A 17,090-nucleotide genomic window follows, 5' to 3' on the forward strand; every position below is an offset into this window, starting at 1 on the left:
CTCTATCTAAACACTTTTGATTTATTTATTCCTATGTATTGCTCTGGCTAACTCTTTATCTATCTCTCTATCTATATCTCTCTAGCCATCAACTTCTCTCTCTGTCTAACTGTTTTACTTTTTGTGCAAATATATTTAAAGTCAGCATAAAAACAAGAAATAAGAGGACTAGACCATATGGCCCATCAAGCCTGCTCCGCCATTCAATAGGATCATGGCAGATCTTCAGCTTCAACTCCACTTTCTCACCCACTCCCCATATATATCCCTTGATATCCTGAGAGACCAAAGGTCTGTCCAGCTCAGCCTTAAATATAGTCAATGATGGACCATCCACAACCCTCTGGTAGAGTATTCCAAAGATTCACAATCCTTTGAGTAAAGACATTTCTCCTCATCTCAGTCCTAAATAATTGGCCCCTTATCCTGAGATTGTGTGCCCGTGTTCTAGATTCCCCAGCCAGGGGAAAACAACATGTCAGTGTCTACCCTATCTGACCCCTTCAGAATCTTGTATGTTTCAATGAGATCACCTCTCATTCTTCTAAACTCCAGAGAATTTACTCAGCCTCTCATCATAGGACAAGCCTCTCACCCCAGGGACAACCTAGCGAACCTTCACTGTACTGCATCCAAAGCAAGTATATCCTTCCTTAAATATGGAGACCAAAACTGCACACAGTGGGTTGAATTTATTTGTGCCAGCCGGGAGCCCAGCACCGAGCCAAAAAGGCGAGGGGATCCGTGCCTTGGCCTTTCGGAGCACCCCACCCCCAGCGCGATTCAACAGTGCTCAGACACTTAATTGCCCGGCACCGAGATCCCCATCCCTTTAGGTTTAATTCCAGTGGTGCCAGGAAGGAGCCCTTAAGTGGCTATTGATTGGCCACTTAAAGGCCTCAATTGGCCTCTGGTCGGGAAGGCTGCTACAGCCTTTCCCACCCCCGACTTAATCGTGGCGCATTGGGAAGGCGAGAGGCGCTCTGCTCCCCCCACTTTCCATCGCAATTCAATGGAACCCTCTGCCTCAGAGACCGTCTCCACGGGGGCCAATTAACTGCTGCCCAGTATTCCAGGTGTGCTCTCACCAAAGCCCTGCACAATTGTGGCAAGACTTCTTTATTCTTGTACTTCAATCCCCTTGCAATAAAGGCTCACCACCACCTTCTCAAGGGCAATTAGGGATGGGCAATAAATGCTGGCCTAGCCAGTGACGCCCACATCCCATGAATGAATAAAAAAAATACCATTTGCTCTCCTAATAGCTTGCTGTACCTGCATGTTAACTTTCTGCGTTCCTTGTACAAGTACACCCAAGTCCCTCTGAACAACATTTACAAGTTTCAAAGCTTATAAAAAATATTCTGCTTTTCTATTCTTGACCAAACGGAATAACCTCACACTTTCCCACATTATACTCCATCTGCCACCTTGTTACCCGCTCACCTAACCTCTCTATATTTCTTAGCAGCCTCTTTATGTTCTCTTCACAGCTTACATTCCCACCTAGCTTTGTATCGTCAACAAACTTAGATACATACTCTCTGTCTCTTCATCTAAGTCATTAATATAGATTATAAATAGCTGAGGCCCCTTGCAGCACTCACAGCCTGCCAACTTGAAAATGCTCCATTTATCCCTACTCCTTGCCTCCTGTCCATTAACCAATCTTCTATCCATGTTAATACATTACCCCCAACTCCCTGAGTTATTATCTATCATATTAACCTTTTGTGTGACACCTTATTGAATGCCTTTTGGAAATCCAAGTACACTAAATCTACTGGTTCCCCTTTATCTACCCTATGAGTTATTTCCTCAAAAAACTCTAATAAATTTGTCCAACATGATGTTCCTGTCATAAAACCATGTTTAATTTGTCTGATCATACTATGATTTTCTAAGTGCATTGTTAAGACTTCCTTAATAATAGATTCCAGCACTTGCCCGATGACTGATGTCTGGCTAACTGCCTGTAGTTCCCTGTTTTCTCTCTCCCTCCTTTCCTGAATAGCAGTGCTACATTTTCAGACTTCCAATCTGGTGGAACCATTCTAGAACTCAGGGAATTTTGTAAAATCATAACCAGTGCATCCACTTTCTCTGCAGCTACCTCTTTTAAAATCCTAGGATGTAGGCCATCAGGTCCTGGGAATTGGTCAGAATTTAGTCCCTCAAGCTTCTCCAATACTGTTTCTCTGCTGATATTAACAAATCTTAATTTCCTCACTCTTTTAGCCCCTAGGTTACCCTCTCTTTCTGATATGTAACTTGTGCCTTCTACTGCGAAGACAGACACAAAATATTGGTTCAATGTCTCTGACATTTCCTCATTCCCCGTAATAATTTCTCATGTCTCTGCTTCTAAGGAACCAATGTTTCCTTTAACTACTGTCTTCCTTTTTATGTACTTGTAAAAGCTCCTACAATCTGTTTTCATAGTCCTGGCTAGTTTACTCTCATTCTATTTTTTTCCCTTTTTAATCAACTTTCTGGCGGCCCTTTGCTGGCTTCTAAAACATTCCCAATCCTCAGACTTACCACAATTCTTTGCAAGATTATAAGCTTTTTTTTTAATCTAACACTATCCTTAACCTCCTTAGTAAGTCACGGATAGATCTTTTTTGCTGAGTTTTTGTTTTCCAATTGAATATATTTTTGATGAACATTTTGAATTGTTTCTTTAAATGTTTCCCGCTGTTTATTTACCACCACAAATGTTAGTCTATTTACCCAATAAAACTTAGCCAGCTTTCCCCTCATACCTATGTAATTAACTTTGTGTAAGTTCAAGATTCGTGTTTGTGATTGCAGTGTCGTTTTTAAACTTAATATGGAATTCAATTGTATTATGATCACTAATTCCAAACACATCTTTTACTGCAAGATTACTAATTAACCCTGCCTCATTACACAATATAATACTAGATCTAAAATAGTATTTTTCCTGGTTGGTTCCAAACGTATTGATCCAGGAAATTGTCACAAAAGCATTCTACAAACTTATCTCCCAGCTCATCTTTGCCAGTTTGATTGGTCCAGTTTATATGAAAATTAAACTCACCAATAATTATTGCATTGCTTCAATAATATCTTGTTTAATGTTCTGTCCAATGGTAGAACTATTATTAGGGGGTCAGGTAACCAAAGGCTTGGTCACAGAGACAGGTTTTAAAGAGTGTCCTAAAGGAGGAAAGTGAGGTGTTGAGGTGGAGAGCTGTAGGGAGGATATTCCAGAGCTTAGGACCCAGGCAACTGAAGGTTTGGCCACCAATGGTGGAGTGATTAAACTCAGGGATGCACAAGAGGCCAGAATTACAGGACCACAGATATCTCAGAGAGTTGTGGGGCTGGTGGAGTTTACAGAGATAGGGAGGGGCGACGCCATGGAGGGATATGAAAACAAGGATGAGAATTTTTAAATCAAGACATTGCTTGACCAGGAACCAATGTAGGCCAGTGAGCACTAGGTGATAGGGGAATGGGACTTGGTGCAAGTTAACGCACAGGCAGCAGAGTTTTGGATGACCTCAAGTTTATGGAAAGTAGAATGTGGGAGACCAGCCAGGAGTTCATTGTAATAGTCTAGAGGTAACAAAGGCACAAATGGGGGTTTCAGCAGTAGGTGTTAATCCAGTTATATTACAACTATTATTAATATATATTAATCATACTCCATGATTATTAGGCACCACCATCGGGCATTAACACCAACAATTCTCTGTGGAACTGGTATCATAACTTTTTGTATGAGTTCAACATTTGAACAATTACAAATATTTGCATCATTTTATATTTCAAAAGTGGCCTTCAACTACAGTTGCATGTCTTGCTGCATTATTGGTCTTCCTTTTTACTAACTTGTATATTCATTTTCTGCCGGAAATGTGCAAAACTGAATGAGGTGCATGTCTGATCAGTTTGCAGTTATACTATGGCTATGAGTCTCCTATCAGTAATTGCAGTGTCAATTTACAGCTGGAAGTAGCTTGTTTATAATGCCTTGCTACAATTCAGATTCTTAGGTGTGAGAGAAAGCTTTGTGAGAGAGTGAGTGAGAGAGAGAAAACACTTACATGCATAAGTAGAAGTCCACACTTAATTGGTACATTTTAAATATTTTGAAAGCACGGGCCACCAAACTTTCTGATTAAATAAAGTGTCCAGAAACTCTAATGATGAGCGATAGTAAATCCAGTTTGACATCACAATGGACTTACTATACTTCGTACAGTGTTAAAATGAAACAGTGTGAATCTGCCTCTTCTAGGAGGATTCACAAATTCCATGGAGTTGGGTAAGGAAGGGAGTTGTGATCTTACGTTTGGCAGTGATGTAGATGTGGCTGCACACCCATGCCCTAAGGTTCCTCCAGCCTAGCTCACTGATGAGATATGTTTGAAGTCCTTTCATAATCTGTGGTTTACTTTATACTTATGTTGCTTAAAAGAGCAAAGAATGATTTGCTGTGTTTATTTTCACCAATAGATGAATTGTTGGTTACTTATACAGTGTAAAATGATTGGTATAGCTGTGATCAGACAGCTTTCCGAAGGCAAAGGTCAGGTTTTGTTGTGTTAACTGTACTGTTATATTGTGAGAGACAGCCTGGCTAGTCCAAAAACCAATACACATATACACACAGCCCAATCTCCTATTCTCCGGGTTTCCAAAGTCTTAAAAGTGAGTGTGTCCTTCAATTTATGGGCCCTACTCCTACCACTTGAAGCAGGCATACCCTTATGTGCAAATAAACCATGCTCCTCTCATGAAAATGGGAACCATAGTGTGAGTGTTTATAATACTTACATCAAGTATAGATGCCAAATGTTTTGCTTTACTGGCAAGTTCTTTTAGTTGGACATTTCTTTCCTTCAGTGATACAATTTCACATTGTTTTCTCTTTAAAGTGACTTGCAGCTGCAATAGAAAACACTAATCAACCACAAAGCTAACATTCTATAAAATGAGAATATGATCCATCGCATTAATTTCAATTACCCTTTAAGCTTCTATAAAAAAATCATGATGGAAAGGTAGAATCATAGAATTTACAGCATGTAAGGAGTCTATTTGATCTTCGTGTCTGTGTTCTTCTAAAATAGCTTTCCCCTTAGTCCCATTCTCTTGCCTTTCCTTGTTCTCATTTATTTATTTTTTCAAATATTTATCCACTTTAATTTCAAACCGATTTGGAATTCTGCTTCCATCACTGTTGCTGGCAGAGGATTCCACAGTGGCGCAGTGGTTAGCACCGCAGCCTCACAGCTCCAGCGACCCGGGTTCAATTCCGGGTACTGCCCGTGTGGAGTTTGCAAGTTCTCCCTGTGTCTGCGTGGGTTTTCTCCGGGTGCTCCGGTTTCCTCCCACAGCCAAAAGACTTGCAGGTTGATAGGTGAATTGGCCATTATAAAATTGCCACTAGTATAGGTAGGTGGTAGGGGAATATAGGGACAGGTGAGGATGTGGTCGGAATATGGGATTAGTGTAGGATTAGTATAAATGGGTGGTTAATGGTCAGCACAGACTCGGTGGGCTGAAGGGCCTGTTTCAGTGCTGTATATCTAAATCTAAAAAAAAAAATCTAAACTCTACATAAAAACAATCCCAACTTTTCCCTTCATTCTTTTGGTGATGATCTTGAATTTATGGTCTCTAGTTACCAATTCACCCAAGGAGTGGAAATAAAGTAAATTGGAAAAACCTATCAAAACCTCTCATAATAGAAGAACCATGTATCAGTAAACATTTACAGCACAGAATGATACTGCTCAGCTCATCATGTCTATGCTGACTTTGTTCAAGCTATCCAAAACTAATCCCACTGCCTCACTCTCACCCCATAGCCCAATATCTTCCTCTGCTTCAAATATTTATCATTTTTCTCTTTAAAGATACAATGGTCTCTGCCTCTATATAAAATTATTTTATTATCTCTCTTCACTGTCTTAGAAATAATTTTAAGTTGATGATCCCTTGTCAATTACACCCCCTCCCTAACCAGAGGAAACAGCCTTTTCATATTCATTCTATCAAAACTCTTAATTTAAAAAACTTTTCATAGATTTCTTGTTATATTCTTTGTCCACGTCAATATATTCCCAGCATCTCAAGTCCCTTCTCATAATTATATGAGTGTCTGGCATCAACCTGGTAAATCTACATTGCATGCTGTCTACGGCTTTAATATCCTTTTCATAAGACATTACACAATACTCAGACAGTAGATTGACCAGTCTTTTAAATAAGTTGATCATTATTTCTTTACCTTTCTACTCTATGCCCCATTTATAAAACCCAAAATTGTATATGGCCTTCTTATGACTTTATCTACCAGTTAGAGAATTTGGTATTTGACCCTCAAGGTCTCACTGTTCATTCACACTCTTCACCATTTCCATAGAGTGCATATTCCATTTTGCCTCCAAAATGTATTTCCTCACACTTATCACATTAAATGCCATTTGCCATCTGTCTGCCCATTTCACTAACTACTGTATGCATTCCCGAAGTTTTTCATAGCCCTCTTCCTGTTTGCCAAACACTCTACTTTCAATGTTTGGCAAACACTCTACCTCTATGTTCTTATCAAATTTCAAAATACTGTTCAATATACCCACGTCAAAATGATCTGCATATACCAAGAACTAATGTGGGCACAAAGCTGACCCACTGGGTACATCACCTCCAAGTCTTTTCCAGTCCCAGTAACACCATTTTACACCAACGCTTTATCTCCTGTTCATCAACCGTTTTCTACACTACTACATTCTTTCTTATACCATACCCCTGAACATTCTAAGACACTTTATCAAATCACCTCTGAGAAACTATGTACACTATATCTACTGCATTCCCTTTATCCAATTAATTACTTAAATAAACTCCATTAAACTTGACAGATATGTTTTGCCTTTAATGGATCCATGCTGATTATTATTGATTACCCCATGTATTTCTAAATTGATTAATTCAAAGAACAAAGGACAAAGAACAGTACAGCACAGGAACAGACCATTCGGCCCTCCAAGCCTGTGCCGATTCAATTCCGATATTTCTCTGACATCTGTATTTTTAACATTCTTTGTTCTACCAAAAAGAAAAATAGCCTCCCACCGCTGGACTCACCTCTTTGCAATCACCTTGACATCATTTCTAAAGTAAGCTGCCCGAAACTGGATTTAATATATTGCTGAGTAGTTTGGTGTGGTATAATCACCACAATTGTTTCATTGTGTACACTGGTGTTACTGATCCTACCATCTAATGATCGTCAGCAAACGTTTAAAAAATTATAAATGGGCTTTGATGTAACTCCAATTGATAGCTTCAGGTCCCTTCAATTTGCGGAGGTACAGCAGTTAACATTGTCTGTTGTAGATGAATATAAACAGACTACTATTCATTTGTGTTTTGCTTGAAAATTTGTAATTTTATTTAATAAACAATGAGTTATAAAATTTGCCAAAATTCTACAAGATCATATTTCTCTCAAATATTTTCAATAGAAAGTTCAGTCGTTCTTGCTCAACAAGGCTAGCCAGTCGTGCTAAATATGTGAAATTTGTACATACACGGATATTTAGCAAGGACCAGCTAGCTTTCATAATAAGCTTGATTTTTTTTAATTATTCCGTCTCTGGCAAGGCCTGCATTTATTGTCCATCCTTAGTTACCTTCGAAAAGGTGGTGGTAGGCCTTTTTCTTGGACTGTATGGTGTCTATATGGTCAAGGTACTGCCACAATACTTTCTTTTTTGGCCTCATTATCTCAAGAGACAATGGGTAAGTGCCTAGAGGTGGTCAGTGGTTTGTGGAACAGCACCTGGAGTGGCTATACAGGCCAATTCTAGAGTGACAGACTCTTCCACAGGCGCTGCAGGTGAAGTTGGTTGATGGGGCTGTTATACAGTTGGCTCTCTCCTTACACTTCTGTCTCTTTTCCTGCCAACTGCTGGAGAAGGTTTGCATTTATTGCCCATCCTTAGTTTCCTTCGAAAAGGTGGTGGTAGGCCTTTTTCTTGACTATATGGTGTCTATATGGTCAAAGTGCTGCCACAATACTAGGCTGCATTTTATTGGGCAGCGGCGCCCTGTGAACTCGGCGACACGCCTGCATTTACCGGCCACGCGGGGGGTCATTTCCATAGAGGCCGTGCACTGCCCCCCCCCCCCCCCCCCCATAGGACATGGTGGGGGAGGGCGGGACTGCCGGCTCTGTGCTGCATGCCAGCACAGCTGCTAGTCATGTGCTGGGGCCATATTTAAAGGGCTGCCAGTACAGCAGCTGTGCCTGCACCAAAGAAGATTCCTGGACACTGTGTTGAAAATTAAAGGGACACAAGAGAGACAGCAGCATTAAAAGGTGGCACCACAGTTCAGTGATGCCTCCCTGACCGCCCTTCTCCAGGCTGTGCGCGCAAGGCGGGAGGTCCTCTTCCCCAGCGGTGACACGAAGAGGCCCTCTCACCTGACCAAGGCAGCCTGGCTGGAGGAGGCTCACGAGGTGAGCAGCCGTGGTGCCATCTGGCGCGACTGGGTGCAGTGCCGGAAACGAATGAATGACATGCTAAGAAGTGTGAGAGTAAGTACCAATATCTATCAGGGCTCCTTTGAAACAGGGTGCACCCACACAGAGTGGCATATGTGTGCCACTGCTGTGCCGAAGAATGGGAGGTGGGCGGGGAGGGAAAAAGCACCATGAATGCTGTGATGTATGGCACAACTTACCCTTGTCCGATGCTCAGGGAATGGCGCCTACATAAGTGGCTCACTCAGAGGTGCACACCAAGAAGCCCCCACCTTTGTGGCCTACAACTGTCTTTTGACATGTGTCGCCCTGTTAACATGCCATTGTTAATATCTGCCCCCTTGAGTCCACCCGCACGGAGGAGGTCATGCCAATCTGCTTAGACTGATGGATGCCGAGGAGGAGGCCCTGCAGCTGGCACCAAGGCAACAGGCCCGCTCATTCGGGCAAATTGACATCAGCCTCCAAAGTGAGCAAACATCCATTGATATTAAAGATGGGCACTGTGTACTGTTGGTTTGGTAATGCAATGCTGCTGACAATGTAACGTGTGTTACAGCAGAACTGACAATGTCCTTTCCCCATTGTGTCTTCCAGTTGAAAGAACAGAGTCGGACCCAGCTCGGCATGTGCCATCCGCCACCTCGGAGGAAGCACCATCCCATGGCACTAATGCACCTTCCACCAGCGCAGATACTGTCACCTCATCCGGTTATCCGTCTAGCCTTAGAGTGTGGGTCACAATCTGGTGAGAGCAAGCAAACACGCACGCGAGCAGCTGACTGAGGCTGAGACAGCCATGGCCCCTGACAGTCGGAGGCCTGTGAGTGGTGACCCAGGCTGCTGATGACCCTCTGCTGATGATAGACCAGGGCAGGCCGGAGCTGTTGGAAAAGTTATGGCGACTGCAGGTGGAGATGCCACAGGCCTTGTGCAGCCTTGAGCAGATGATAGGGGAGTCTATCCACTCCATGACTGCTGCCATGTCGCAGGCATGTGAGTGCCTGGCGTCATCCACTGAGGCAGCGGGGGCCCTCGCGGTAACCCAGAATCAAATGATAGGCTCAGACCTGCTATCCCTCGCCTCTACCTACACATCCATTGAGCAGTTGCTAGGCGCGAGAGAGACCAGGGGCATGAAGAATGCCCCTGCTCCAAGTCCCTCCCGGGAGGGCAGAGAGGTTCCAATGAGCCCTGAAATGGAGGAGGCGAGCCAGTGGATCATATGTGGGGTCCCCCCTCCAGGCGATCCCAATGTGGATGCTGGCCCCTCTGCCCCCTCTGCCTGTGAGTGAAGCCCCAGCGGCCGTGATACCTGAGGAGGATCCTGTGATGATACAGGATCCTCCTAGCCAGCCAGGGCACTCCAGGCCTCGTGCGAGCAGAGGACGACTGCCGAAGTCATCCACAGCCAAAGGGCATTCTGAGCAGCAGCCTTGCTCCAGTCAGGCTGTTAGCGCAGAGGTTGCACAAAGAAGGGTCACCCACAAGCGTTTAAAGAGAACACACTGACACAAATGGGAATGCACAGGTGTCACAACAAAGTATGTATTTCACTAAATGTTCCACACCAACATGTGTGTCCTTTTCTCTGTGTGAATGATGTGTGCCAGCATGTAGCACCAATGTCACATCAGTTTGCACCGTTGGCCCTTCAGAAGAGCCAACGTATGCAGTAACATCATTGCCATGCCACCATTACTCATGAGCATCTCCACGGATGCAGTGACATGGACATTGGCTCAGTCAGCTGCTGCCTCTAATGGTTTACACAGGGATGCTGCAGAGGTGGACTGGTGCACAGCAGGTGAGCAAGGGTGATGTGTGGCCTGCAGAGTTCACATCGTTCCTATGGAGCAGACAGCCTTTGTCTGATAAGTCACTTCCGTACATCCCTACCTCACTGCTAGCCCTGCGTGCAGAGCCTGGGTGCCATCTGCCCTCCCTTGCATCTTTCATGTTGTAGGTCCTCAGCGCCCTCATAGTCCGAGGGGGAATCCTGTTGACGTCTCTACTCATCATGCCAGGCCTGGGTCTTATTGGGTGCATAGTTGTACAGAGCAGCAAAGAAAGGAGCTGGCCTTTGCAGCCCATAGTACAGGGCATCACCCTATCCATATAGGCATTGGAGACGTTATTTCAGCATGCCAATCTCCTGTTCAGTGGTGGCTCATGTAGCTCAGTGGCTGGCATTGTATCTCTCCTCTGCAGCAGTGGTGGAGTCTCTCACTGGTGTCGGGAGCCATGTCTGAAAAGGATAGCCCTTATCTCCAAGAAGCCACCCCTCCATCTGAGCCAGTTCAGTGAACAGCTGTGCCAGCCAGGACTGGCGCAAGACCCAGGTGTCATGGCAGCTGCCTGAGGAGCGGTCACACATTCGCTGCAAGCATCTGCGGTGAGCACATACCAGCTTCACCTAGATTGAGAGGGCTCCTTTAATGGTGACGTCTGCAGGTGGTAACCTGGCGGGAGGTCTGATGGCCACATAAGTGCAGTCTATTAAAATTACAACCTATGTTTCTCTGGCAATGGTGCCACAACCAAAGGCCTTCTGGGCCTGGCTGTGACAGTCCATCCTGAAGTGGACATATTCACTGGCCCTCCAGTGCAGGGCATTGGTGACCTCCCTGATGCAGCGGTGCACTGCTGACTGTGTGACCCCACAAAGGTCTCTGGTGGGCCCCTAAAAAGTTGCAGAGGCGTCAGGCTTGAGATCCACTGCCACTATGAGGAACAAAGGCATGGGATGTCCACTGGAGCCCATGGGCTGCAGGTCATCCTTGAGCAGGGCACAAAGACGTTCCACCACCCTCTCTATATGCGCAATCGCCTCTGGCACTGGTGCTCCGATGGTATGTCATGCGGAGCCTGTCGATGCACGGCAAATGTAATGGTGGGCTCCCCTTGGGGGCTGCTGCTCATGACCAGGGGGTCTCTACATGGATCGTATCTGCCCTGTTGATATTGCCTCTGGCACATACAGATCCTCACGTGCAGCGGATCGCACAATGTAGGATGAGTCACACCTATTTCCATGTGATAAATAAAGTTGAACCCTTCATGTATTCGAAGGTTCCTAACAGGGCATGGATTGGTGTTGATGGGTAAATCAGCTGCTTTCCTGGATCAATTATGTGGCGTGCCATTGCATTGTCCATCTTGGCCAACACTCAGAGTGGCACAGCATGACCACATCAAGATCCTACCAGCTGAATCAATTGCTCCCACCATCCATAAAACCTTAATGCTCCTGCCCTTTCTGGCACCCTCCCCACATACAAGGTGCCTAGTGTGCCATTGCTCCCTCACAAACAAGAACAAACACAGAGCTTACACTGTTAACAGAGGGATGGTACACGGTACCTTCCTTTATGCCAGCAGAGTTTTCCCTCCAGTAATCCCAGACCCCTCTCTTTAAGAATGCAGAGTGTGACCCCTGTAACGTCTCCCTCCCTCCTCCCTTTAAGAGTGCAGAGTGAGATCCCTGTGTATCTCCCTCCTCCCTTCCAAAATGCAGAGTGAGACCCCTATAAGCACCCCCCCCCCCCCTCTCTTTAGGAATGTAGAGTAAGACCCCTGTAATGCCTCCCACCCTCCTCCCTTAAAGAATGCAGAGTGAGACCCCTGAAAAGAAACTTACCTTCTGCCGTGAAACCTTTTGCCACCCGTTCATCAAAAAATCAGGAAGTGTCAAAGGAGAGGCGGCGGGCTGCATAATCAGCAAAGTTAAGTAATGTAATTACGTTTACCATATGCTAATTGTGGTGCTGCTGCCATGCAGCGGGTTGGGGGGCCACACCAAGGTCCCTTCGCCACCGGTAATATGCAGCAGGCCATTCTCGACGCCACGGGTTGAGGCGGGCCTCTCCCCGTAGCATTTTACTGGCCCCCGGGCCACGACCCACGGTGTCAAGGGGCCAGTAAAATTCAGCTCACTGTGTGTAAAATTTACACATCTATTGGTGCTGTAACATTTCATACAAATGACCTAATAATTCTCCAGTATTTGTGCATCTGGGTTTCTAATGTACAGTCTTTGTTATTATGAGCCAATCTGGCATAACAGGAGAAATATTTCTATGTATTTTTCTTACGTGTTCGTTTTCCTCCAGAGCGTCTCCAAGAGCTTTTTGATTTTCTTCTGCTACATCCTTCCAAAATTGCTCAGGCGGTTGTGAGTGGTCTGTCGGAAGATTCATCTCCATCAGAGAATCATGCACACCCGGGATTGAAGTTGAAATGCATGCTTCTAGATCAGACACATAGTCCGAAAGCGGCAGTTCTGCATCAGTCATGGACATGGGTTGCATCAAAGATGATGGATCTGTAGACAATAGGGAAAGTAGCTGTATCATATGGGGTCCTTGGGTTAATAAATAGAGGCATAGAGCATAAAAGCAAGAAAGTTATGGTCAACCTTATAAATTATTGGTTAGACCTCAGCTAGAATACTGTGTTGATTCCTGGGCACCACACTTTAGAATGGATGTCAATGCCTTAGAAAGGGTGCAGAGGAGATTTACCAGAATAGCTCCAGGGATGTGGGAATTCAATGATGTGGCGAGATGTGAGAAATTTTGATTGTTCCCCTTAGAGAAAAGAACGTTAAGGGGAGATTTAATAGAGGTATTCAAAATAATGATAGGTTTTGATAGATAGGAAAAACTGTTTCCACTACCAGGAGAATCAGTAACTAGAGGACGCAGATTTAAAATAATTAGCAAGAAAGTCAGAAGGGAGATGTGGAGAATTTTTATCCTCAGCCAGTTGTCATCATCTGGAATGCAATGCCTTAAAGGGTGGTGGAAGCAAATTCAATTAAAACTTTCAAAAGGGATTTGAATTTATACTTCAAAAGGGGGAAGTACAGGACTATGGAGAAAGAGCAGCGGAGTGGGACTAATTGAATTGTTCGGTCAGGAAGCCGGCACAGGCACGACGGGCCGAATGACGTCTTTCTGTGATGTATGATTCTAGGAAAATATTGTTCAGACTCCCCACATTGTTCCCCGGTTGCTCCATGCATCCGTCCTGTTTCAGAGATACCGCTGGGGGCGTTAAGGAGCCCCGGTGACACTTGTGTTGGCGCTGATTTGAAGGAACGACAAGGTAGAAAATGTGGTTTTCCGCTTGGTTTCGAAAATTACTGGGCAAAGTGCATCCCTCCGGAAAAAAGCTTTGTATCGGCATATGCACCGAAATGGCTGTTAGTTATTGTGCATTGCATGATTTCATTTACAGTTGTTGCGGTTCGATGTGATAAAGCAGGAATTGTTCTAGAGTAGCAGTACTGCTTGAAATCTCTCTGTACACTCATTGCAGCTGAAATTGTGGACATTTCGTCTTTACTGTGGGGCGTGTGGGCATGTCGAGAAACATTCCGTATCAAATATATTTGCATGGTGTCCTTAATTCTGTAATAATGAATCGCAATAATGATTGTATTCTACATCAATGCCGAGGGTGCTCCCTGTTCCTCTCTAACTATAGGTTTTCGTCAAATGTTTTGAAAGTAATTTGTGTCATAGAGTAAGGTGTTTATCGTTTCTGTTTCCGGATTATTTTAACAATAGTTCAGGCTTGTGTGTACGAGGTGGCTAAGAAAGATCAAGGTTAATTGGAAATCGTTTTGCAATATTTTCAGAAACATCTCCTCTAAACTTTCATCGCCTTAATGTTCTGACCTTTGGCAGACTGTCATAAAATGACCACAGATGTAATGAACCAGCAAGTTCAGGCATGCTGTGTGTTTCTTTTTAGAAAACGTGCTCATTGTTATATCTTTCACCAATGTGTTCCTTTGTTTCCAATGGCAACGACTGATGAGGACATGGGAACAGCATTTATGTGTAATCAAAATTCCTCTAAAACTGTTGCACTTTCTGATGGTTTTCATGGATGCACATGACATTAAATGTACTTACCGCACATAATAATATCAACATCCTTGAAATCTTGCAGGTCAAACTCCGATGCTTCTTCTAGTGGCTGATTCTGCAAAAAAGAAATTCATTCTTGGTAATGAAATCGCATCCCCAAATAATGATTACAGTTTACTCTGGTATTATTTAATACAAGGAAGTGTTAAGATGGTTTATGTGTTGTAATTCATTGTTAATTAAGTTGCTGTTTGTGTCACATTCCTCCCCATCCTTTCCAGATCCCATCATAGCCTCACCCGGTCCTCTCTCTGCCACCTCCTCCACTGTCAGCCCTCTCTGGAATGATCTCTCTAAACCTTGATACCATTCTCCCCAATTTCTCAAATCGATTCCTTTGACTATGCTTTGGTCATGTCCCCTAACTCTCTTATTAATGCTGGCATCAATTTCTCCTGTCTGAAATGCTCTCTCATGTATGTTGCACTAAACACTACAATGATGCAAGTTTCTGTTGTGTGTGTATTTATGTGTATTATATATATGCACATAAATACTGTGCACATATAATAAACCAAAACCTAAACATAAATGAAAAAAATTTAAGAGCGAACATACCTGGAATTCAAATGCCCATTGAGGAAATTGCATGGAACAGGTTTGGAGTGCCATTAGAAGAGCTGCCGGTGATCTTTTATTTGTCTACAAGAGTCTGTTACTACTTTTTAATAGTACCAGCCAAGGCAAACTGCTTGCTGTATCTGTTCACGTAAACACAGCAGCGGTTGGCCTGACTGCAATTGCAGTATGCAAACAGCAAAGATTAAACTGAGAATGATCTATGAAAGTGGAAAAGTAATGATAGACCTGCAAATACAACGAGTCCCCCTTAAAGTGATCAGTTCCCTAGCGCTCTGTCCCACTGTAAGATTGAACTCGGTGTTGAGTAGTATCTATCTGTACACTGATAATATTGATCAATAGCTTGAAGCACTGCAGTGGCCTGAGTTGATCGCATTGGATAGCACGCGTTTCGCTAACTGCCAATCGTCTCCGCAGCAGCCACTGTACAGCCAGCCTGCTTCATTTCAATAGGACAGCCACACGAGCCAACCACACCATAGCTGGCCCCAGCAAATACCTTCACACTTAAACACTACCAAAGATTAACCTGACTTGGCACTGACTCCAGGCAACATTTCTGCCACACCCCGGAGCCCGAGTGTGCCCAGATTTACCGAATGCAAACTTTCTAAGCAAGGAAGCGCTCACAGGTGCATGATCCAATTCCTTCTTCCCTCGGCGCATGGCTTTTTTTGGGTCAAATTTTGATTAATTACATACCCTGTGAGAAGTTAAAAAGCTTTCCTGTCTCCCGCGTACTCTGGAACACGAGCTTTATAATACGCCACTAGTTATCACAGAGACTGATGGACTTTCAAGGGTACTTCATTTTCTTGTCGACTTCAATCAAACTGCTCTTTCAGTCCTCCTCCTAATCCCACCACTCCAATGTGTTCTGCAGCTCCTTCCAATGTTTTGTTTTATTCATTCTCAGGATTTGGGCTTCGGTGGCAAAGCTGGCAGTTATTGCCCATATCGAGTTGCCCTAAGGTCTTCTTGAACTGCCGTGGCCTGTGAAGCAAAGGTGCTCTCACAGTGCTGTTAGGTAGGGAGTTCCAGGATTTTCAACCTGCAAGGATATGTCCAAGTCAGGATGGTGTCAGACCTGGAGCAGAACTTGGAGGTGATGGTCTTACCATCCATCTGCTGCCCTTGGCCCTCTGGGAGGTGTAGGTCACACGACTTGCTGCAGTGCATTCTGTAGACAGTACACACTGCAGTTATGGTACACTGGTGATGGTGGGAATTGATGGTATTGAGCTTTCTAATGAAAGGGAAAGCAGCTGAGCTCAGATGAAAGAAACCATGTCAGTGGTTGAGCCCATATAACCTCATCTGCTCATTCTTAACATGGAAGATAACCAGGAAGTTGGAAAATATTCTTGATGTATTGAAGCTTTTTTTAAAAACTGCAATTTTCTTCACTCTTATCCTGATGAGGCTGGCTCTTCTTTAAGGTAGACTGCCCTGTTCAAGTAACCACTCTTCAGTGTATTCAGTGAGTGTGGACAGCCAGCAGGATTGCACCTATTCTATTCTTACCAGACATCCACATCTGCACGCTGCACTACAGAAGTCTCTGGATCATGACCTTGGCTGATTTTCTCCTTTCTTTTCAGTGGAGCTGATGCCAATTGCAACACTTCCACCATCTAATGATAAAGATTAGAGCTTGTATAACAATAATCCCAATGGTGAGCCACCACCTTCACCCCAATGGGTTAACTGCACCATGTGGTGTGAAACTGAGCTATACAGACTTAGAGGAACACAGGTGCCATCCATGGTCCAGGCTAACTTACGTGATCTCAGGCATGCAGCAATATTGGGCACTACAATTGGCATTGATATACCCTGGGTTAGTATCAGGAATAATCAGCCAGGATTCCTGGTTCTGATAAATCCAGTGACTCCTGCTGAAAACTGTGGGAAGTGAATAATAAATGAGGATAGAATGCATCTCTGCTGTGATACCCTTCATAGTGGAATAGCTTGCACATATCACTGTCTAGGTTCACAGGTGAAGAATCAGTATTTGGTACAGATAATGGAAGTCA

General features: G+C 44.1%; 1 protein-coding gene across 1 annotated transcript in view; it reads right to left on the reverse strand.

The window, feature by feature from the left end:
* Positions 1-17,090, reverse strand: part of mcidas (multiciliate differentiation and DNA synthesis associated cell cycle protein) — a 33,295-nt gene that overhangs the window by 2,080 nt on the left and 14,125 nt on the right. The window contains exons 4-6 of the mRNA XM_068054463.1: positions 14,455-14,524; positions 12,625-12,854; positions 4,810-4,920 (exon numbers count right to left, since the gene is read on the reverse strand). Coding sequence (XP_067910564.1) covers positions 4,810-4,920; positions 12,625-12,854; positions 14,455-14,524 — 411 coding nt within the window. The remainder of the gene's footprint in view (positions 1-4,809; positions 4,921-12,624; positions 12,855-14,454; positions 14,525-17,090) is intronic.

This window comes from Heterodontus francisci, chromosome 1 (genome assembly GCF_036365525.1).
Source record: "Heterodontus francisci isolate sHetFra1 chromosome 1, sHetFra1.hap1, whole genome shotgun sequence".
Classification (NCBI taxonomy): domain Eukaryota; kingdom Metazoa; phylum Chordata; class Chondrichthyes; order Heterodontiformes; family Heterodontidae; genus Heterodontus; species Heterodontus francisci.